This window comes from Emys orbicularis, chromosome 1, assembly GCF_028017835.1.
Source record: "Emys orbicularis isolate rEmyOrb1 chromosome 1, rEmyOrb1.hap1, whole genome shotgun sequence".
Taxonomy (NCBI): Eukaryota; Metazoa; Chordata; order Testudines; family Emydidae; genus Emys; species Emys orbicularis.
Genome location: NC_088683.1, coordinates 213,701,428 through 213,725,181, shown reverse-complemented (window position 1 = coordinate 213,725,181; position 23,754 = coordinate 213,701,428). Strand labels below are relative to the sequence as shown.

The 23,754-nt window shown below is 42.6% G+C and overlaps 1 protein-coding gene across 1 annotated transcript in view; it reads left to right on the top strand.

Annotated features, from left to right (window-relative positions):
* The window catches only part of USP9X (ubiquitin specific peptidase 9 X-linked), a 219,439-nt gene that overhangs the window by 137,831 nt on the left and 57,854 nt on the right, over positions 1 to 23,754 (top strand). The window contains exons 25-26 of the mRNA XM_065423841.1: positions 894 to 1,019; positions 8,388 to 8,554. Coding sequence (XP_065279913.1) covers positions 894 to 1,019; positions 8,388 to 8,554 — 293 coding nt within the window. The remainder of the gene's footprint in view (positions 1 to 893; positions 1,020 to 8,387; positions 8,555 to 23,754) is intronic.

Genomic DNA, 23,754 nt, shown 5'->3' with positions numbered 1-23,754 from the left:
CAGAGAATCCTGCAAGCAGTGGATAAAGCAGGCAGCTGCCAAATGACGTTATAAGGGAGCATTGCGCAACTTTAAACGAGCATGTTCCCTAATTGATCAGCAATGAAACAACGTTAACTGGGATGACTTTAAGTGAGGGGTTACTGTATATAAACTAGGAACTATGCCCCAAAACTGTTGCATTCTAGTAATTCATTCATAAAACAGACTCAGATTACCTTTGCAGGTGTTCGGATCTGTGATAAACTTTGTATGGCCTATGTGTAGCAAAATTCCTTTTGAAAATTAATTAGCGGTTTGGATGAACTCTTCTGTGCTTGGATAGTAGCTAACATGCAATATCTTGGTTATTTTTCTTAATATCAAATTTAGTTATGCCATTTTATAGGCTAATTGCTTTCCAAATCACAGCTGTTTTGGTGTTGAGATCTAAGCAGAGAAATCCAGTAAATGTATATTTTATGTATACTTCTCTAATGAAAAATGGCTGAGCAGATTATTTTCAATATTGTTTTTTTAAAAACTAATTTTAATCTTTTTTTCTAAATTTTGGCCAGGATCAAATATTTTTATCACTTACCTAATATCAATTTATAATACTATATCTCAGTAACAATAGTGGCGTGAAGGAAGATCCTGAGACACTATCTAATATACACATTTGGCTTTCATGAGCATTGCTAAGATGAAAGTGAAGTGTAAAATGCTAAATGAAGGCACAAGCATTTCTAAGTTATAGCATCATCTTTTTTGTTTCAATATAAAATGTCTTAAAGTAGTGTAAAGATTCTATTTTTACGAGGTTAGTTGCCGTAATGGTGTAGAGTCCATTTTAATATTACTAGCAACTGTATTTTAATGTTGCTGTGGTTTGTTTATTTCTTTGTCTCCAGGCTTCAAAATACATCCCTGATATCTGTGTTATTAGAGCAGTACAAAAAATTGTCTGGGCATCAGGGTGTGGGTCAGTACAGCTGGTGTTCAGCTCAAATGAGGAAATTAGTAAAATTTATGAAAAGGTAAGAATTCTTAAGCAACTTCTTTTTCTATTTAATTATTTGGTCAGCTATAAAAAGGACAGTGTCAAGTAATTTAGGCTCAAAATGTGACCTATCTTCAAATAGTTATATTCTTGTTGGTAATATACTTTGGATTCTAATGTAGGGTCACAGTTGTGATACTGTAGTTAAGATTGAGATGGTACTTCCATGCTATGTGCCTATTTTCAATTATTTTTGGGCTGAAATTTCTTAAACTTGAAGTTGAATTTTTTTCTATTGTATCCAAAATGTGAAATAAGCATTTGTTACATGCTAAATTTTTCAGGTGTACTTTTGTAATTTGGATAATTCAAATGCTTTAGTTTTTAAAGCTCAGACTAGGCATATATGTAATGAAAAATGTTGTTGGCCTCCCTTTTTTGGAAGAAATTTGATTTTGAAATTGACACTGAAGTATTGGTAAAACTGAGTGATAGCATGTATAGCAGTTTATTTTCCTTAATTGCTTATGCACATACTTGGAGTTAAAATATCAGATCTTTGCATACACAGGATTTAAGGGGTGGGTTAGATCAATCAGAGTTGGAGATATTTCTGGGTATCATACAAAATGTTTATACTCTCTCAAGCTTTTGGATCTTTTTTTCCCTTGGCGTACACTGCTCAGAACCTTGTTCTTATAAAAGTAACCTTCGACTTACCAACAGTGGCTTATAAAATTTTAAAAGTAATGCTATAACCAACTCCTAGAATTGTATTGCAAATACATGTGTATCGTGGGATGATGTAGTTAAGGAAGTTGCTGAATTCTGGAAAGAGCAGGTTCTATTTGTCTCACATGTCTCTTCACTAACTCCTCTGAATTTTCAAAGTTAATCAAGTTAATCTGGCACTGCTCAGCATTTAGCTAAGTAAAGGAAGAAGGAATTTGGTGGGATGCTTTTATTCTTTGTATTCTAGACCTTTTGCTTAAATTTTTGATTTACAGAAAAGTAGGTTTACTTCCAGAAAAAGCAGCTTCTCATTTAGCTAGCTTAGTAGCCCTAGCACTTCTGATTTCCTAGGTATCCTGTTCAGTTTCTCACAAAATGAGTTCCTCACTAAGAAGAATAATTCTCCCTTTATTTGAAGTTTACTAACGGGGCTAAATTCTGGCTAAGCTGTTGTGGTAGTAGAAAAGCAGAAGATGCTCGCATATGTTTCTGCATTTGCTACCCATATCATAAAAAAGGAGTGTGGGGGGGAAGCAGGATCCACATGCAGGTTTGTGGAAGGGGCAGGCTAGGGCAGAACTACTTGAAGTCTTGTTGTGCACGGGGCCTGTTGGTTCCTTGTCCCCTTTTCTACCAGCACTCTAGCCAATACAGCTGCCTTGGCATCCTGGAGAGCCTCCGCTGTGCCGTGCTATAGACCTGGCACAGTTTACCCCCTTCTTAAAATAACAAGGAAACCAGGTGGGAGTATAGCAGTGCAACAATGTGCTGCTGTTTACTGTGGCTTTGTGGCAAAGCCACAATTGAACCTTGACTCTCTCTGTCTGTTTCAGGCTTTACAATTTGTATTTGTAAACTATATATTTAAAGATTGAATTGAAAACATTAGGCAGTGAGTATGTACCTTAAATAGGAATGTATATGGCCACAGAAATAACGAGGAGAAACTATAATTGGATGAATGATGTTGAGAATTATACACAAGTTGAGGAGAATCTTTCCTACACATTAATTTTAAATGCCATTTCACTTTGTTTTAGGAATTTTTCACATTTGTTTTAGATTCTCACCCAGTTTTCCCTCGGGGTGAAATCACCCCATTGAGAAGTCTAACACAAGACCTGTGCAACACTTTAAAACCAATTTAAACCCTGAAAATAAGACTCAGGTGAAACTTAAATTGTGCACAGGCCTTGTGCTAGTTCTTTGCACAGGGAGAATTTCACCCTCTTTGTACACAAACATCAATGTCAACCATTCTCTTTGGTGTTTGTGCCACTGATACTGATGCATGTATTAAACCAGAGGGCTTGTCTACACAAACAGTTCGTTGCAAGTGGAGGTGTAAATCTGCCCCGTGCTAGCTTGCTGTGCAGTGACTGTCCACATGGACCCTGCTACTGTGCACAAAAAGTTCCTTAGTGTGCTTTGTTCTACCCCATCTATGAAAAAGGAGTAGATTAAAGCACAATAGGAAACTTTTGGTGAGTGTCAGCAGAGTCCACATGGCCACTTAGTGCATGGCAGGTTAGTGCGGAGTAGATCAGTATGTTCACGCAGAGAAGCCCAGAGCTACGTAAGCATGAAATGTGATATGAGGTGACACTGGAAATGAAGGAAAAACTCTTGGGAACAAACTATAAAAAGAAAGGAGAAATTGCAGAAGCAGAGTGAAGGAGGGATAAAAGCAAAAGTGGGACAGGAGGAAACAAAGTAAAATGGAAGAAGGGGAGAAATGGCAGAAATGGGGGGTATGATGGAAGAGAAAACTGCACAAAATCCAAGTTTTAAGTGACAGAGACAACAGCGTAGGAACACAGACTACAAGAAATTACTGTAGAATAGTTAGTTTGTAATACTCAGGGCACTGCAGTGGTGCAGCTGCAGCACTTCAGTGAAGATACTACTATGCCGATGGGAGAGGTTCTCCCATCAGCGTGTAGTTAAAATCCACCTCTGCTAGAGAGGGTAGCTGTCAATGGGAGAAGCCCTCCCATTGTTGTAGCGCTGTCTACAAAGGGGGTTAGGTAAATATAACTATGTTGCTAATGGGTGTGGATTTTTCACACCCCTGAGCAATGTAGTTATACCAATGTAAGTTTTTATAGACCTGTCCTGAAGTATTACAAAAACATACCTGTGACTGTTTCGGGTGTTTAGTCAACTAGCTCCCTGCTGTGAAATCGTTAATCTGCTTTTCTCCAAAGCATTACACTTGTGGAAAAAAACTAGATGATTTTTTTAAAGCTGGCATACTAATAATTAGATTCTAACTGCTGGAGGATGGAGACATTTCACAAAGGCTTCTTCTGATGCTAATAGTTCAATGGACTCTGCTTCATTTTTGACAATTTTGATTTTTCAGTGGAACTTGGAGAGACAGCTCTCATCAGAGTTGTCAGAATCCCCAAAATTAGAGTCTATAAATTAAAGTTCAAAACTCACTTATTAAATCATCTGGTGAATTTATTTTTCTTTTCTATTAAAAATTAAAACTTATTTTAGAAGGTGGGTCCAGGTTCTTCTGGAATTCTTCCTTACCGCCCCAATAAGCCTTATGTTACAGCAGTCCTTTTGGTCAGAGAGGACTGCATTTGGTTTTCCACCAAACCAGATCAGCACCATCTTAAGCCATGGCACTGAGAGACTTTTTTGAAGTGCTCCCTACCCAGAGTATCTGAATGATACTTTCACAGCCCAGCCAGTTCTTGCGCTAAACAAAGAGATAAGCTTGGACCACTACAGGACTGTATGTTACCCTGCTTCTAGATCACGGGACTCCTTCCTTCCCTCTTCCCCCCCCAGCCCCTCCCCCCAAAAAATATTTAAAATAAAACCCATCTTTGTAGAAGGGGTGGATTGTGCAGGATAGTTGCTCTTCTTGAGTTGTTGGGATTCTGTCTGCACCCTCAAATCACTTAACATGCCAAAGATGTCAGATTATCTAATGCAGTGATCGTAAATCTTTTGTTTCTTGATTGCCACCCAAAGAAGAAAAATTAGCATAGCCTCAGTTACCAGTACACGGATGTGTTGCACATTAGTTTGTGTAGACCCTGCTGGTGTACACTAAAAGTTTGTTAGAGAGCATGAATGCAGGATCTACATCGACTAATTAATGTGTAATGCATTAGAGTGCTTTAGAAATCACACCCTGTAGTCCATGTTACTGCTCCGTGTAGATGAGCTCTAAGGCACACTTTCTTTGCTTTGTCCTCTCCTTCTACCACTTTCCCTCATTATCTCCCTTTCACACCCTTCTCTTCTTCCCACATACTTAAGCCTGTGATCTATCTGTCATCTAAAATGCATATTCTGTGTGTATATACCCCTCTATAATACTGTCATATAATAATCACTGTTGGTGATGGGTAAGGTTGAAATTTGGCATATGTTCTATTGGCTCAAAGCTTTTTCAAACAACTTAATGTTGGTTTTTATATTGTGTGCCTGCATTTTTTTTTTTTAAATCACCTTGCAGAAGCTTTGGCAAAATCAGTTCAGCCGTTTTTTAGTCATGCTAAAAGGGGTGGGGAGTGCCTATATTCCAGTCAGAAAAATTACGTGTTATCTCAAAAATGGCCCAAATATAACAATTCAAATTTGGCTTATTTGATCTGAAGAAAATTCTATTCTTTTCTGATTTTAGGAAAGGAGTGCTAAGAACTTCTCAGTTAGTCAAATAGGTCCTGAGCACCTTAGAACCATAGAACAACTCCTTAGGGCTTTCTGAAGCAACGCAGGATGACAACTCTGCTGTGTTCGAAGTACAGCTCTGCTTGCAAAATTTTAAGCTCCACATTCGCACTGCATTAGAAACTTTCCTTTTTATTGGGGAAAAAAAAATGTGAGCAACTAGCAGTAACATACAGTGATAGTAACTTCTATCCACTAGCTCCTCCATTTTTGCACCTCAGTTCTTCCACAAAACTGCTATTCATGCTTCCTTGGTCTTCCCCCAGACTCCCACCCAATATTCATCCCTCCTCCTTCTGCACAGTTTGCAAAGTAATGGCTCTCCTGGGGCATATAAAAACGTGGTGGTGTTGCCCCAGGGTGCATAAGACCTTCCAGGGATCTTGGCCCTCCATGCACACCCTGAAATGTGCTGCTGAGTATCCTGTCCCATGGGCCTGGGTTCATATTATCTTGTGCCTGGGATGACTCTGCAGTTGTCTGGCTTTGGGATCAGGGGCAGGTCCAGGCACCAGCACAGCAAGTGCGTGCCTGGGGCGGCAAGCCGCGGGGGGCGGCCTGCTGGCTGCTGTGAGGGCGGCCGTCAGGCTGCCTTCAGCGGCATGCCTGCGGGAGGTCTGCGGCTTCAGCGGTAATTCGGCGGCGGAGACGCTGAAGGCGCAGCACTGGCGGACGTACTGCAGGCATGCCGCTGAATCCACGTGGCCAGCGGACCGCCCACAGGCGTGCCACCGAAAGCCGCCTGACTGCTGTGCTTGGGGCGGCAAAAACCATAGAGCCGCCCCTGTTTGGGATGCAATCGGATGGCCATGCAGCCTGTGTTACCACAGCTGAATTTGTCTCTATTGCTTACTGAGGATCTGGTCCCTTACCTGAGGGGAATTAGTGAAGCTCATGTCCGAGGTGTCTAACAGGTACAGCTGCTAGAGGTTTTTGTGCCTTTAGTAACTTTTCTGGGTCCTTGAGTGCTTAATTTCTCAGTCTTAACATTAAATTAGTAATATTTTTAATACATGTACATATACAGTATGTGTGCATATGCTCACTCTAAATGGGGGTCTGCTTATTCATAAGATTTTTGAAGAAGACTGAGAATATGCTTTTTAGTTTTTGTAAGTGGCTGGCTGAGCTTCTCTGAATTGATCATTTTAATGCTTCTGAGATTTGAATTGTATTGTAGTTGTGTTTTAGAGTGTCTAGAGCCTTAAGCAGTTTTTAGTCCCCCCCCCCCCCCCCCCAATAGAAATATTTTTTCTCAGCTGTGTTGCTTTCTTATCTCCTTAGAGGGAATGAGTATTGTTGTGTTGGACTGGGTGAACTGTCTTTGGCTGGGGAGGATTTCAGTTGTGTACCAGAAGTATAGGCATCCTGTTTCACATCTTTTTTCTGAGCTTTGTCTTTCTAATCTAGTATAACTACAGTAACTCCTTGCTTAACACTGTAGTTATGTTCTTGAAAAATGTGACTTTAAGCGAAACAATGTTAAGCGAATCTAATTTCCCCATAAGTAATCATGTAAATTGGGGGGGGGTTAGGTTCCAGGGAAAAAAACTTTCACCAGACAAGACTTGTGTATATACACAGTATAAGTTTTAAACAAACAATTTAATACTGTACACAGCAATGATGATTGTGAAGCTTGATTGAGGTGGTGGAGTCAGAGGGTGGAATATTTCCCAGGGAATGCCTTACTGCTAAATGATAAACTAGCAATCGGCTGAGCCCTCAAGGTTTAACACGTTGTTAATGTAGCCTCACACTCTACAAGGCAGCACAAATGGAGGGAGGGGAGACAGAGACACAGACACACACACGGTGTGTGTCTCAGAGAGAGAGATGCGCACTGCCCCTTTAAGTACGCTGACCCCAGTCTAAGTAGATCAACAAGTTGAGACAGCATCTGCTGCTAGCAAGCTCCCTCTGTCCTGAGCCCTGTCGTGTCCCCCCCCTGCTCTATGGAGATGGGGTAAGCCAGGGGCAGGAGCAGGGGACACCCTGACATTAGCCCCCCTTGTCAGTCCCCCTTCTGCACAGCAAGCAGGAGGGTCCCGGGAGCAGCTCCAAGGCAGGAGCAGCACATGGCAGTGGGGGGCGGGACAGCTGAATTGCTGGCAATTGATAGCCTGCTGGGCAGCTGCCGCACAGGGAACTTAGGGGAGGGGAGAGCTGATAGGGGGGCTGCCGGTCCACCCTGGTTCCAAGCCCCCACCAGTCAGCTGCAATGGGCTACTCTTTCTGCAAGCGGTGGACAAAGCAGGCGGCTGCCAAACAACGTTATAAGGGAGCATTGCACAACTTTAAACGAGCATCTTCTCTAATTGATCAGAATGTAACAATGAAACAAAATTAACTGGGACGACTTTAAGTGAGGAGTTACTGTACACATCTTATTATGTGGTGGTTTATACTGTCCATGTCCTCATCTGTTAGTTTGACAAGTAGTATTGAGAAACTTTAATTGGAGGATGGGAGGGTTAAATAATATTAAGGCATACTAATGTGAAATGGGGGGGGGGGGAGAAATTGGTAAATATTGTATTTAAGAAGCTACCAATGTTAAAGGTAGAAAGAAAAGTAACTAAACAAGTATAACTAAGATCCAAGTGCTTGTTACTCAAGTATAAAAAGGTGCAGTCTCGTCTGCATATATTACTATGCATTAGTTGTATTACACTAGTACCTGCAGGACCCAAACAGGTCAGCACCTCACTTTGCTAGGTATTGTGCAGATATATAGAAGACAGTTCCTACCCCAGAGAACCTATCATTTAAGACAAGATGCAGCAGGTGAGTGAAAAGAGTATAGGGGAGAGAGGACTGAATCAATGTATGTGATAACTTGCATTGTAGATTTAGCTGGGCATTGGGGGACACACTCTTGGTATCCCCTTGTGTTTTAAGTGTACAGCTAGATGCCAGACAGATTTGTTGCACTTTTCCATATCCATTCATGCTGCTCATTTGATTCACTTTACAGACAAATGCAGGCAATGAGCCAGACATGGAAGATGAACAAGTTTGCTGTGAAGCTTTGGAGGTGATGACCTTGTGTTTTGCTTTGATTCCAACAGCACTGGATGCACTTAGTAAAGAAAAGGCATGGCAGACATTTATCATTGACTTGCTATTGCACTGTCACAGCAAGTAAGTGATTTAAAATAAATAACACTTGTATAGCATCTTACCTCTTCAAAACACTGTACAAACTAATCTAAAACACAAGGTAGATGTTCCAGCTATTTATCTGCTTTTTAACTACAAGGGGTTTTTTGTACAGAAATACTAAAGACTTTCAATGTTGGTTTGCTTTGTATTAATTTTTTGACAACCTATGGTAAGTTCAAAATAAGTTTGTTTTTTTTGTTTTTTTTTTGTTCTGATTGACTGGTTAGTCATGTACAAATATGTATTCGTATTCTGCTTAGCAATATAACTTTGTAACTAGGTTCTGTGTCTCACCAACTCTCATTGAAATCAGAGAGTTGCAGGTGTTCAGCACCACTCAGAATTGTGCTGTTTGTTTGAAAAGTCAGTTAAACCAGAAAAATCTCATTAGTGTTTGAGACATCCTGAAGAGGGTATTTGGCCATTCTGACTTTTGTTCATAATGTGATGCATGTATTAGTAATACTAATGTTGTTACTTTTTCACTTGTACTCATTTGTTCAAAAACTCTAATCCTTTTCTTTTACTGGTAAGAGTGAGAACACTTAATGTATTATAAATGTCCAACTGACTTGGCAGAGTGCTTATTAAGCTTCCAAAAAGACTAGTAGATGTTATATTTAATGCTGTTTAAAAAAGTTAAATATGATAGCTATAAAATACTTAAGTAATGTCAGCGGGATAGAACTTTGTCACAGGTTAATTTTCTCCTGTTACATGAATGCAGAGGCAAAGCATCATTTATAGAAAGGTTTTAAGCTAGCATTGAATCGTAAGGTCCTCTTACACTAAATCCTCACTCCCATGAAAAATCATTTTATTCAATGTTCATGCCACCCTTTTAAATATTAATCAGATTATAAAATGTCTCTCTTTGGTACTTGGATTGTTAATATACATAAATAATGTTACACCAGTTTACCTGCATAATCATTGCTTCATCTGAAAATTTTTACAAGTTTGTCTAGCTAGTGAATCTGGGGGGGAGGGGGTCTTTACTAAGTATAAAATTCTGAATGCAGATAGAAAAGTAAGTAACATGCTTCTCAGGTAAACTTTAATTGTTCAAAATATTTTCACAAGCAGCAAATGTGACTGGTAATGTCAAATGTAAATGTGTGGTTTTTGCTGGTTTTGGAAGACTTCCAGGTGGCAGCACTTTGATTGTCATTAAATGTTGAGGGTTACTAAAACAACATTATCCACAGAACTATTATTTTTATTAAAGACTTCTTAGTTCTGGTTTTGTCAGTTCTTTCCATGACTGTGACAGCAGACATTTTAATTCAATTTATAAAAGATCAACAATAGATAAAAGTGAGTTAAGTCATGATTGTCCAATCTGTTGAATGTTAGTTATCTGGGTTAAATCCTAGCCCCATTGAAGTCAATACAAGTTTTGAAATTGACTTGTATGGAGTCAGGATTTCATCCATAGTGTTTGATTTCTTTTCCTTCTAGATGTGACAAACTGTAAAGATATCTACACTACTCTGCATGAAGTTTTGTGATTAATTTCCCAGACATTTTCTTTAACATATAACACATCTAATACACTAGTGTTGAAAAAACATTTTTTCTGTGTGCATCTCCTAACAAATTCTTTATCTGTTGAGAAAGATTTGTGAAGTGGTTGCCTCTTAATATTCACTCTGGCTGACGTGGATTGCTATATTATCTAGGACAGGTGTTTTAAAGACTGAATCACTGGTACCAGGATAACTGAACTTAGTTATACACCTCTACCCCGATATAACGCAACCGATATAACACGAATTCGGATATAACACGGTAAAGCAGTGCTCCGGGGGGCGGGGCTGAGCACTCCAGCGGATCAAAGCAAGTTCGATATAACGCGGTTTCACCTATAACGCGGTAAGATTTTTTTGGCTCCCGAGGACAGCGTTTTATATCGGGGTAGAGATGTATATGAGCTGAGGATAGCCACAAGAAACATGAACTTCAGGTGTCAAGTTTTTTTAGGGGAGTGGGGAGGCTTAATACTGGAGAATAAGCATAATTACTTGATGTCAACCTGAAGCAAGGACACATTCTATCTGTTGGTTTGTTTGAAAGCTTTCAAAAGGCCAGACTCTGGGTGTGAAAGCAGCTGACACCCAATGTGTTTCAAGATGCTGTTTTTTCAACTTTTGAAATCCGTTATCGCAAATGAATTCTATGAATCCTAAACATAACAGTAAAATGTGACATGAAGAACAGTAATAGGCTCATTCCCCATAGTATTTTGTTCAGGAATATTTTGAGAATCAATCACAACAAAATGGTAAATATCATTCCACAGTACTGTTGCGGTTTACAGTAGTGTTGTTTAGCCATACGATTAAGTATCCCTGCATTATCATAGGCTGCAGTTAACAAGGCTGCTATTACTTTGTCATATTTAATGTTGCCTTAGCAGCTTCACAAAAGTTTGAAATCCACACCTAATTAATTTACATATTAGTTTTCATAGCTTGTAGTAAAAAGAAATGCAAACAAACAAAATTTGCTTAACTTTATTTTTAATTACCCTACCGGATATTAAATAGACTTCTATTTCACCAATCTCTTGTATTTTTAAAGCTGCCTTTCTATAATATAAAATCAAGGGGTTTTTTGGTTCCAAGTATATGTACATTACACATCAAACTTGGAGGGTGGTTGCAGCAGAGATATATGTAAAGGTGTTCATTGTTCACCTCTTCTTGAACTTCAGATGCAGTGGTGGAAGACTTTTTTCGTAAAAAGCTGTGCAGTCCTGATTGTGCAAGCTTGAATAATGCCTGACATCTCTGGGACAGTTTAGTGTAGGGTTATTCAAGAATCTGGCATCTGCATTTGATTTAATAGTAGCATTTTCCTTTACAGAGATAAATCCCTCATATGATCTGAATTCCAGGAAGTGGATCTCACACTCCATGTGTAAATGATCTAGAAGTATGTTGCATTTATTGGGAAATGAAACACTGCATAGATCCATCAAGATTTTATCTCATCAGACTTTGTGTGTGCAGAAATTTCAGTTTTCCTTCAGAGGCGGAAAGACAATCAAATGTAGATGAGGCAAAATATCCATTCCCCTGCAATTTTTGATTGATGTAGGTGAGGTACCCACTATTCATGGGTACCTCACCTACATCATTGATTGATGTAGGTGAGGTCATTCATGTCCAGTTATATCTAATATGTGCCATGCAGTGTTTGTGCAGTAAACCAGCACTGTTGAGAGAGAGTTCCTTTTAGGGATATGCATCTGCAGTGTGTGTTACACACTGCTTCATATGTTCTCCATTACTAAATGGTTTGATACTTGGTTAACTCTCATAACTTTTAAATTTGAAGTAGTTTATTTTAAAATAAAGACCATTGTACTATAAAATCTTCTGCATGGAATGTCAGTCTAGATCTTCTATTTTTTCCAACAACATAACTATAGTGTTTGATTTATTGTGACTTTTCCAGCAGTATACTCTTTTTGTCATAGCAGCTATAAGTGGTATCTCAAGCAAATAGATTTCTGCATCCTTTTTCAACTGGTTTTTTTGACAAGGCAAGGAATTTGTGAGCTGCAGTTATATACTTTTTGGATCTTTTTTTATGTGAGAACTGGCAGTCTGTCATGGATCACACTTGGTCATCCCTCTACTATTGAATTTTTTTCTACGTGAGCATTCAACAGACCACTTTGCATTAGGTTTCCTTTCGCTGTATGATTTAATCCAGGAGTGGCCAATCTTACTGAGCCTTATACAACGATTTTCAGAAGTTCAAGAGTCAGGGCACACTGGCCAAGGGTCGGAGCTTCAGCCCCTCAGGAGGCGCCTGCTGGGGCTCGGAGTTTCAGCCCTGCTCCTGCTGAAACCCCAAGCCCCAGCAGGCGCGCTCCACAGGGCTGAAGCCCCAAACCCCTCTCACTGCTGGACAGAAGCCCCTACCCCACCATCCCACTGTAAGGCAGAGGTTCCAAGCTCTCTCTCCCCTCCCCCCCCCTTTCCCCCGGCTGCACTTTAAAGTGAGCTGCACTTTAACTGTAAAAGAGCCACATGCGGCTCGCGAGCCATGCTTTGGCCACCCCGATTTAATCTGTTTGGTCATACTAGTGTGGCTAGTATTTTGACATTGAAAGGAGCAGCCAAAAGAACTAATATTTAGGATAGTCTCCTATTACTGTGAATGACATCTGTTATTTGTAATGACAAATCATGTCTTAATGATAATTAGCAACTCCTTGTATTGCTGCAAGAACTGACTCATGAGTCTTAACATTTAACTACATTTGGCATTCGCATAAACATCTGGTGCGAATATAACATGCTGTATATTTCTCAGTGCTGATAAGTCACAGAATTAACTTACAGTTGGTTTAAACATCTTACAAGTTACATTTAGCATGAATTTTAAATATTAAAGTAAATTTACTATTGAAAGGTATTGGATTGACTGCACTAGAAAGTGAGGTAACCTGTTTACAGAACACACACAGTAGTAGCATAACAACCCCACCTCCAAGCTAAGTATCCAGACCCCTTCAGTCATAGGAGACTACGGCTTGGTCTACACTTGCCCCCCAAGTCGAATTAAGGTACGCAAATTCAGCTACGTGAATAACGTAGCTGAATTCGACATACCTTACTTCGAACTTACCGCAGTTCAGACGCGGTCCACACGCGGCAGGCAGGCTCCCCGTCGACTCCGCGGTACTCCTCTCGCCGAGCTGGAGTACCGCAGTCGACGGCGAGCGCTTCCTGGTTCGATTTATCGCGTCCACACCAGACGCGATAAATCGAACTCAGAACTTCGATCCCCAGCTGCCGAACTAGCGCAGCAGTGTAGACTAGCCCTACTAAAACTGGTCAGCAAAGGTGCCATTTGTAATGAGTTTTCTGTTCTGGGCATTTATGCATCAGTAACTGGACTACAGAATTTAAATTGAGTATGCATAAATTTGAAGGCCAGAAAGGGACCATTTTGATCTAAACTGAGCTGCTGCTTAACACAGGACGTAGAATTTCACTCTGAATCTTGCATCTTGGCACAATTTGTGGCCTAACTAGAGCATTTTAGAAAGACATCTAGTCTTAATTTGAAGACTCCAAAGCATGGAGAATTTATAAGATCCTTTTGGTAATCTATTCTAGTGGTTAATTACCTTGCTGTTAAAACTCTCTTATTACCAGTTAGAACTTTGCTGACTTAAGCTTCCAGCCATTAGATTATGCCTTTGATTGCTAGGTTAGAGACTACTAGTGAACAGCTAAGAGACAGTGTTTACTTTTGATTGCTGCTAACTGGGACCAAATTTGAAGTGGTGCTTTAGTTTTGAGAAATTTTGTTCTGTTTCTATATCCTGACCTCTTTCCCAGTGTGAGACAATTGTACTGTTTCTTTCTTCCTGCAAACACTAGAGGCAGTTCAAACCTATCTGCATTCTGGGGCTTGACCCAAACCTCTTTTTTTCCTCATGTCTTAATTCTGTGTCCAACTTGCTAAACAGATTTCAGAGTAGCAGCCGTGTTATCCGCAAAAAGAACAGGAGTACTTGTGGCACCTTAGAGACTAACAAATTTATTAGAGCATGAGCTTTCGTGGGCTACAGCCCATTTCTTCGGATGCATATAGAGTGAAACATATATTGAGGATATATATATACACACATACAGAGCGCATGAACAGGTGGGAGTTGTCTTACCAACTCTGAGAGGCCAATTAAGTAAGAGAAAAAAACTTTGGAAGTGATAATCAAGATAGCTCAGTACAGACAGTTTGATAAGAAGTGTGAGAATACTTACAAGGGGAGATAGATTCAATGTTTGTAATGGCTCAGCCATTCCCAGTCCTTATTCAATCCTGAGTTGATCGTATCTAGTTTGCATATCAATTCCAGCTCAGCAGTCTCTCGTTGGAGTCTGTTTTTGAAGTTTTTCTGTTGTAAGATAGCCACCCGCAGGTCTGTCATTGAATGGCCAGACAGGTTAAAGTGTTCTCCCACTGGTTTTTGAGTATTATGATTCCTGATGTCAGATTTGTGTCCATTAATTCTTTTGCGTAGAGACTGTCCGGTTTGGCCAATGTACATGGCAGAGGGGCATTGCTGGCACATGATAGCATATATCACATTGGTAGATGTGCAGGTGAACGAGCCCCTGATGGTATGGCTGATGTGATTAGGCCCTATGATGATGTCACTTGAATAGATATGTGGACAGAGTTGGCATCGGGCTTTGTTACAAGGATAGGTTCCTGGGTCAGTGTTTTTGTTCAGTGATTTGTGGTTGCTGGTGAGTATTTGCTTTAGGTTGGGGGGTTGTCTGTAAGCGAGGACAGGTCTGTCTCCCAAGATCTGTGAGAGTAAAGGATCATCTTTCAGGATAGGTTGTAGATCTCTGATGATGCGCTGGAGAGGTTTTAGTTGGGGGCTGAAGGTGACAGCTAGTGGTGTTCTGTTATTTTCTTTGTTGGGCCTGTCTTGTAGGAGGTGACTTCTGGGTACTCGTCTGGCTCTGTCAATCTGTTTTTTCACTTCAGCAGGTGGGTATTGTAGTTTTAAGAATGCTTGATAGAGATCTTGTAGGTGCTTGTCTCTATCTGAGGGATTGGAGCAAATGCGGTTATATCTTAGAGCTTGGCTGTAGACAATGGATCATGTGGTGTGATTGAATAAGGACTGGGAATGGCTGAGCCATTACAAACATTAAATCTATCTCCCTTGTAAGTATTCTCACACTTCTTATCAAACTGTCTGTACTGAGCTATCTTGATTATCACTTCAAAAGTTTTTTTCTCTTACTTAATTGGCCTCTCAGAGTTGGTAAGACAACTCCCATCTGTTCATGCTCTCTGTATGTGTGTATATATATATCCTCAATATATGTTTCACTCTATATGCATCCGAAGAAGTGGGCTGTAGCCCACGAAAGCTTATGCTCTAATAAATTTGTTAGTCTCTAAGGTGCCACAAGTACTCCTGTTCTTTTTGCGGATACAGACTAACACGGCTGCTACTGTGAAACCTGTCATAATGAAGGATGTCAGTCTAGTCAACTGACCAAAGGGTAACTTATTGTATTGTCTACCTCCTCAAGTGTTTGTAAAACTATTAGTAGTGGTGATAACCCAGCTAAGAACTCTAGGAACTTCTCTATACCCATTCTTAGAGGACCTGCACATCAGAACAGCCTTCCCCTGGAACCACCAGAAGCAACCCAGAGGGCCCTCTCCATTCTTTGGCAATATGCATTTATGATACATTTAAAGAATATCTCTTTTCAGAGTCAAGATAAATAGATGTCAGTTTTCCCAAAGCAGAGAGGGGTTAGTAAGATCCAGGGACTGACTTCTGAAGTGTCATCCTTCCATCTTTATCCAGGACATAGATCTTCTGATCTCATGCAAAGAGTTTTATCAACAGGCAAGATCACATAAGACAGAGCTTCCAGGTTTATTTTTAGGGGCCTGGAATATGATGGTAATCTCCTCTCCCCACTTCCCCCTAATCTTAGCCACGTTTGCCAGGCTTTAGAATTGGGGATATCTTAGTGGTTTGAGCATTGGCTTGCTAAACCCAGGGTTTTGAGTTCAGTCCTTGAGGGGGCCATTTAGGGAACTGGGGTTTAAAAAACAACTGTCTGGGGATTTGCCCTGCTTTGAGCAGGGGGTTGGACTAGATGATCTCCTGAGGTCCCTTCCAACCCTGATATTCTACGATTCTAGAAGAACCATAATACACAGGGAACATGGTCAAGCTCAGATCTTCATAGTGTAATATCTTCAGAATTATCACTTCCTAGAGGAAAGTAGTTGGATTGGCTCTTAAGGACTTCCCAGATCACCTGAGAGCAAGGCCATGTGCTGTTTCACTCAAGCAACACAGTGCTCCTGGCATACATAAATGAGCAGCAGGGTACGAGAATCTCAAATCTAAATGTCAGAGCAGTTCAGATTCTTTTGTGGGCAAAATGTCACCTACCTTCTGTTATGGCAGTCAAGTGTAAGGGAGTACCCTGAAAACAAGAGGAGACTGGCTAAGCAATTAACAGATAAACACCTCAGAATGGTCCTTAAATTGTCCCTGCAACAAAAGTGTTTCTGCTCATATTTCAAAGCTACACCACTAGAGATGCCATAGAGCTATCTAGATGTAACACAAAGGCTAGGCTCTCCTTCATCAGGAAACAGGCTCATAAATTTGCAGATTGGTTTTTCTACCTTTCCTCCACTCTTCCACTACTAGGCCGAGTATGTCAAAAGATGAGTAAGACATCTGTTGTTCTCATCCCCCGAAAAAGGTATTGAAGGTTTTGATACTCAGACCAAGTAGAGATCTTATGACTCCACTCTATCAACCTACTAACAGACAGGAGCACTTATCCCAGGACTGTTGAACAGCAACTCGTAAACATGGCAATATTCCTTCATAGTAACAGGTGCTGCAAGCCTTCCATCCATCCCACTGATGTTCACAATAGATCAGTCCTAGGAAATATGAAGTGTTTCAGCTCTTCCATGTATCCTACAGGATGGAACTAAACCTGATCATGTACCAACCACCATTGCATCCCATGTCTTAGTATAAACCAGTCTCAGACTCAGGCTTATCCAAGTCTGATGTAGATCAGCCTCCAAGTTTGTTAGAGCAGCATCTCTAACCAAACCAGCAGTGATCTCTTATCTTTCATGTCTGGGATCTCTCTTAACCCATCTATTCAAAATCTACTGTATACAATTACTTTGTATTTCTGTTCCATAAAGGCATAGTGGTCACCAAATCTCTGCTGTTAAAAGATACAAGACTTACTGCATTTTTCAAGAGGAAAAAAATCTTTTGTAACCAAAGTTAACTTTTCATACGTTGCAAGAAATATTTCCCCCTCATTTTGCTCAAATACTCCACATCGGAAGGAAAAAGCATGGCACATTCTACTGTGAGAGAAGCAATTAAAATATACTTTAATAGAATTGATCAGTTCAGGAAAACATCATCCCTTTAAATGCCTAGATCTGCAATGCATTCATATTTTGTGTATCTAGTGAACCAAGTGCTGTATCATTGAAGCCTATTCAGCCACAGATAAAGACTATTCCAAAAGGGATCAGATCCAATTCATTGTATTCCACAGTGGCCTCCTGGGCAGAAGATATGTCAGCCACAACAGGGGATATCTGTAAAATTGCCACCTTGTCAACCATCAAGATTTTTTCATAAAACACTGTAAGCTTTATTTTTCATTCCCAAGCAGAAGTGTCTTTTTATCAGGAAGATCCAAGAGGCGATCCCAAAATTACTAATCTCTCTTAAAAATAACAGGAGTACTTGTGGCACCTTAGAGACTAACAAATTTATTAGAGCATAAGCTTTCGTGGGCTACAACCCACTTCTTCGGATTGTAGCCCACGAAAGCTTATGCTCTAATAAATTTGTTAGTCTCTAAGGTGCCACAAGTACTCCTGTTATTTTTGCGGATACAGACTAACACGGCTGCTACTCTGAAACTAATCTCTCTTACTGTAGAGAAGGGGAAATGTTTCTCTTCTATTTTCGTTCTCCCTTCATACTATTTTTTTTCTTATTGCTCTTTCTCCCCCAGTACAAGATATTTGGAACAGTTCAAGAATGGAAAAAATGTACCAGATTTCTTTTCTGTAACTGATTTCTCTCCAGTTCCACCTCCTCCTCCCCCCCCCCCCCCCCGGAGTTAATTTTTTTTCTGGATATATGTATGATGGCCTATTCAAGGTTCATGTGTACATATATTTAGCACAATTAAAGAAGGTATTAGAAGATTATAACATATTAATAATAAAACTTTTTAATGATTCCATACATCTGTGAAAGTACTCATCGAGCATGAAAGTGGGAGGGGAATAGCTAACTCTCTGGAACTTTTTGGATGAGTCTGAACTGCCACCAGTATTTTCAAGAAGAGAGGCACTACCCATGTCCAGAAAGGAATTCTGTTGTATAAAATTACTTCATTTTATCTGATAGTTGTTAGTGTAATGACAGTTCACAGTGACATACACGTGTGTGTGTGTGTGTGTGTGTGTGTGTGTGTGTGTGTTGGTTTGGAGAACTCGGCCTGTTGTATGTTTGTCCTATTATGTGTTTGCCAAATAAATATCTTATTTAAAAGATATTTTTAAGCATAGCACTTTTTTGCATGTTCCAGTTTCTACTATTTTATTTTAAATGGTGAAGATATTAAGTCTCATCAAATTCCAACCATTTGTGAACATACAGTATTGTTTTCTTTTTTACATGTATACATTGCTGCATGTTACGTTGCATGTTACTCTCAATTTTTAATGAAAGAAACCATGATTGTTTCCATTCTCTATCCTTTCCAGCCACTTGAATATTCAGAGCTTCTCTTTTCTTATCTGTGTTCTGATTACATCTTTGTCTTCCTCCCCTACTTTGCGGTATATGCATTTAATTTTAAACTTTGATCACTTAAGGGGATTCTCAGTAAGTCATACTACATACTTGACTGGAAGAACCTTCTTAACAAGATGTAAAATGTATAGTTGGGTACAGGGCCGGCTCTAGGCACCAGCAAAGCAAGCAGTTGCTTGGGGGGCGGCAGATTTGCAAGTGGCACAAGAATCCAGCATGGGAGCTCAGAACCAACAGGGGTCCCTGGGAGCTGTAGTTCCTTGGTTAGCTCCCTGCCTATAGAGCCAGCCCTGGAGCAGGGAAAGAACTACATTTCCCAGCATTCCCTTGGCCATTAGCAACAGGAAAGGGTGTGGGAAGGGAGTATGGAACTGAAATCTGCAGCTTGCTGTGAATGGTAGGAACAGAGCCAGATCTAGGTTTTTTTGCCTCTCCCCCTGCTGCCCCAGCTCTGGCCCCCACCTGCACTCCCCTGCTGCCCCAGCCCTGGGCTCTATAGGCAGGGAGCTGTAGTTCCTTGGTTAGCTCCCTGCCTATAGAGCCAGCCCTGGAGCAGGGAAAGAACTACATTTCCCAGCATTCCCTTGGCCATTAGCAACAGGAAAGGGTGTGGGAAGGGAGTATGGAACTGAAATCTGCAGCTTGCTGTGAATGGTAGGAACAGAGCCAGATCTAGGTTTTTTGCCTCTCCCCCTGCTGCCCCAGCTCTGGCCCCCACCTGCACTCCCCTGCTGCCCCAGCCCTGGGCTCTTCTCTCCCCCCCCCACCCCCCCCACCTGCACTCCCCTGCTGCCCCAGCCCTGGGCTCTCCCCCCCCGCACCCCCTGCCGCCCCAGCTCTGGCCCCCACCTGCACTCCCCTGCTGCCCCAGCCCTGGGCTCTGCCCCCCCCTCCCCCCCCGCACCCCCTGCCGCCCCAGCTCTGGCCCCCACCTGCACTCCCCTGCTGCCCCAGCCCTGGGCTCTCCCCCAAAGAAGGAATTGGGGGGACTAAATGGACGGTGCACCTCTCTATCTGAAGCCTAGCAAGGGAGGTATGTGGATCCCACTAGAATTTAAAATGAAAAGTAAGGGAGGGGAGGCTCTGGACCTGGGCAGCTTTAGATACAGTACCAGGCACTTAGGAGGATTTCCACTTCTGAGCCATGGAAGCAGAAATTGACTTTTCCTCTCCAGATATAGCTAATGTTCAGAAAGGGAATCTAGCACCTGCCTTCCAGATTTGAACACCCTCAAAATTCAGGAGTGCTCAAGCTCAGTTTGGGCAGCTGTTACTTCATTTCCCCCAAATCAAATATACTGATCCACTGTAACTTGCTGTAGAAAAAGTAGAATAAATTGAGCAAGAAATGCTTCCCAGTAGTTATTAGGACTGGAATTGCTATTTTCAACAGCCATTGCTTTTTTTTTTTTTTTTTTGGATATATAAAGTTTTAGTTTTATTTGTTTAAAAGGAAGACCGTGATAGTGCATTCCCCATAGAAAGAAAGAGTGGAACAAAAGAATAATAAAGGCACCTCAACAGTCTTATAATATGCATCCAGATAGCCTCCAGTCACACAAGCTGAAAATTGTTCCACTTTACTGCAGTTCGGTAACCATATGGGAACCAATCCTGTCTGTGTTCTGTGCACATCCAAAATTCCTGCTGAATGACCCACCCTGGGAGCGAGTTACCAGTGACCCAGGGCTGGGGCAGCAGGAGGGTGCAGTTGGGGAGGGGGAGAGCCCAGAGCTGGGGTGGGGGGCAGCCAAAAATTTTTTTGCTTGGGGCAGCAAAAAACCTAGAGCCAGCCCTGGTTGGGTAGATCGTGCTCATAAATTGTTTCAGCTCTGATTTTTTTTAAATACGATCTGCAATTACGATGCCAGAAGTCCAGTATCTTGAGAATTATATCCTGAATGTCACAAATAGCAAAGGTAAAGGGCATTCAGGATATAATTTGTTTTAAACTTTGCATTTTCATGTCTCGCTAAAGTCCAGGTCATCAGTTTTGACTTCATTTGATGGTCAATGCATACATAGTATGCAGGTGAAGTTACATCTCCCATGGAATAAGGAGACAGTCTAGGAAATAAAACTGTTCTTATACTGTATTGCATAGTTTTGCAAAGATTCTTTTAATGTAGTTTGCACCCTATGAAGTACAAGATATTTAAAAAGAAACTGCAGTCTTCAAACGTGTTGGGGCCTTTTGTTTTTTTTTAAGTACTTAATGGACCACCCCACTCTCTAGGGGATTCCAGTGTGGGGTTAATGTCACCATGATAGTATTGGGCCATGGAGCAACGGCTGGCAGTCGTACAGAATTGCTGGGTGTTTATTAAATCTGTTTGCAGATCACCTTCACTTATATTGAAAGATGACAACACAGATTTTTTTGCTCATCTTGTTTTAAAGAGCAAGGTGAGCTATTTAAAAGTTTGTTGTATTAATGATTCTTTTTATAGTTTTTGGTTTATACATGAGTAATTCTCTTGAAAGAAAAAACAAATGAGGGACAATAACTAAACTGTGAAGGTATTGCTGTTTCTTACATTTTGCCAAAAATAATTATATTGTGCAGTTTGATATATAATTTAAATTTTTTTCTCTTTTTCTAACACAATTTTTTCTTTGAGTGCTTGTTCACGTCCATTCCACATTAGGTGTACACACGCCGCGTGCATGAGCGTCAGAAACTTTTCCCTTCGCGGTACCCGGCGGGGCCCCCGCCTGAGTGGTGCCACTGCGCCGTGCATATACACCCCCGCTGGCTCGACCCCCTCCAGTTCCTTCTTACCATCCGTGGCGGCGTTGGAACAACCTCTTGCTCTCCTACGAGCAGCAATCCCTTAGCTTTAGAGTACTTAGCAGCTATCAGTTCGTTAGCATTCTATTGTGTGAACACTTAATAGATTAGGTGCTTGGAGGCTTCCAGCACCTGCCCCGGGGCATGCCGCAGGCCCACGGGTTTAAGGCTTGCGCCACGTGCCGCAAGCCTATGCTGGTTAGTGACCTCCACGACTCCGGTCTGCGTTGCCTGGGGGAAGCACACCAAACAGATAGGTGTAAGATTTGCAAGGTGTTTAAGCCTAGAACAAAGAAAGAGAGACTTTCGCTTGAAGCAGTTGTTGATGGAGGCAGCGCTGCAGCCATCGGGTCCAAAGCGCCCAACGCCGGCTCCAGCTTCCTCGGTGCAGAGTGTCCCAGAGTCGGCAAGAGTCCCGGTGCCGAACAAGCACTGCAAGCCGTCGGCCCCGGAGAAAAGTAGGCCCCGGCACCGCTCATCCTCCCCGGTGCGGCCCAAGGCCAAGCCAAAAGAAGGGTGCGGACGTTCCCCACAAAGGAGACCAGCGCCATCTAAGGGCCCAGGCACCGGAAAGAGCGGGATGGACATTGTACCGGCGCTGGCACCAGTGGCATTGGCGCCACAAGTCCCTCTGAGTCCAGTCCTAAGTGAACTCAGTGAGGACGACGGGCTTGAGGGAGTAATGGATCAGCCCTCCACGCCTGACACCTTTGAGGCGGCGAAGGACCTCATAGGGTTGTCGGCGGTGAGCTCCCTCCCGATCAGGGAGAAGCCCGCGGTGCCGTTGAGGGGAAAGCTGGCAATGGTGCGCCGTTCGAGGTCACTGTCCCCGCATCGCTCCCGGCATTGGTCCCGGTCAAGCGTCGAGTCTGCGGACTCTGTTACTCCTGACGCAGAGGGAAGCCTCGGTACCGGAGACGAGTCAGTGCACGGAGTTAGTGCAAGTGACCCGATGCTCTCCGGCACCCTCCAGAGACTGGGACCAAGAGAAGGCGAGCCGGCCATCGCCGAAGGCTTCCAGAAGTCACTGGTCCTGGTCCAGGTCTCGGGAGCACTGACCCCGGTCCCAATCGGCGAGAAGACGCTCGTCGATCTCCCGCCAGCATAGGTCGACGGCACCGTTGTGGCCTTCGCGCTCGGTGTCACCAGAGTCTGGCGCCGACTCGGGCCGATACAGTTACTCGCAGTGGGCACCGGAAGGCAGAGATCACCAGGCTAGGTGGAAACCCCAGTGGGGTCCGCCGGACACTGGCCCTTCTGGACCCCCGGGGCCTACCACCAGCGACAAGGGGCTCCCTCCAGGGCCAGCTACTCTGTGCACTGGTCCCGGTCCCCGCACCGACGTTCCTCCATGTGGGAAGCCACGGCGTCCAGACCGCCTGCACAGTCACCGAGCGAGAGGCCGGAGAAACCGGCACCGAGGCCGGTGCCTCCCCAGGGTCAGCTGTCTGGGCCCAAGCTGGATGCCCCTCCTTCGGGGGAGGGGGACCAAGGGGACCAGCAGGAGGAAGTGGAGCAGCTGCTGACCTCCTCGTCATCCCCAGATGAAGCGGTGGCAGGCACAGTGGTATCAGGACCTCCACCAATAGACCACAGAGCCCACCAAGAGCTGCTGCGTAATGTTGCCCATAACTTGGGGTTACAGGCCGAGGAGACGGTTGAGCAAGAGGACCCCATGGTGGACATTCTGAGCCGAAAAGGTCCATCCAGAATAGCGCTCCCGCTCATTAAGACCATACAGTTGAACTATAAGACTATATGGCAGACCCCAGCCTTCAGCGCTCCAGCAACCAAAGGTGTGGAACGCAAGTACTTCGCCCCGTCGGGTATGAGTTCTTGTTTTGCCACCCAAGCCCATGTTCCCTGGTAGTCTCTGCGGTAAACGAGAGAGAGCGCCATGGGCAGCAGGCCCCAGCACCTAAGGCCAAGGAAGCGAAGCGCCTGGACCTGTTTGGCAGGAAGGTGTATTCCTCAAGGGACCTCCAGTTGAGGATT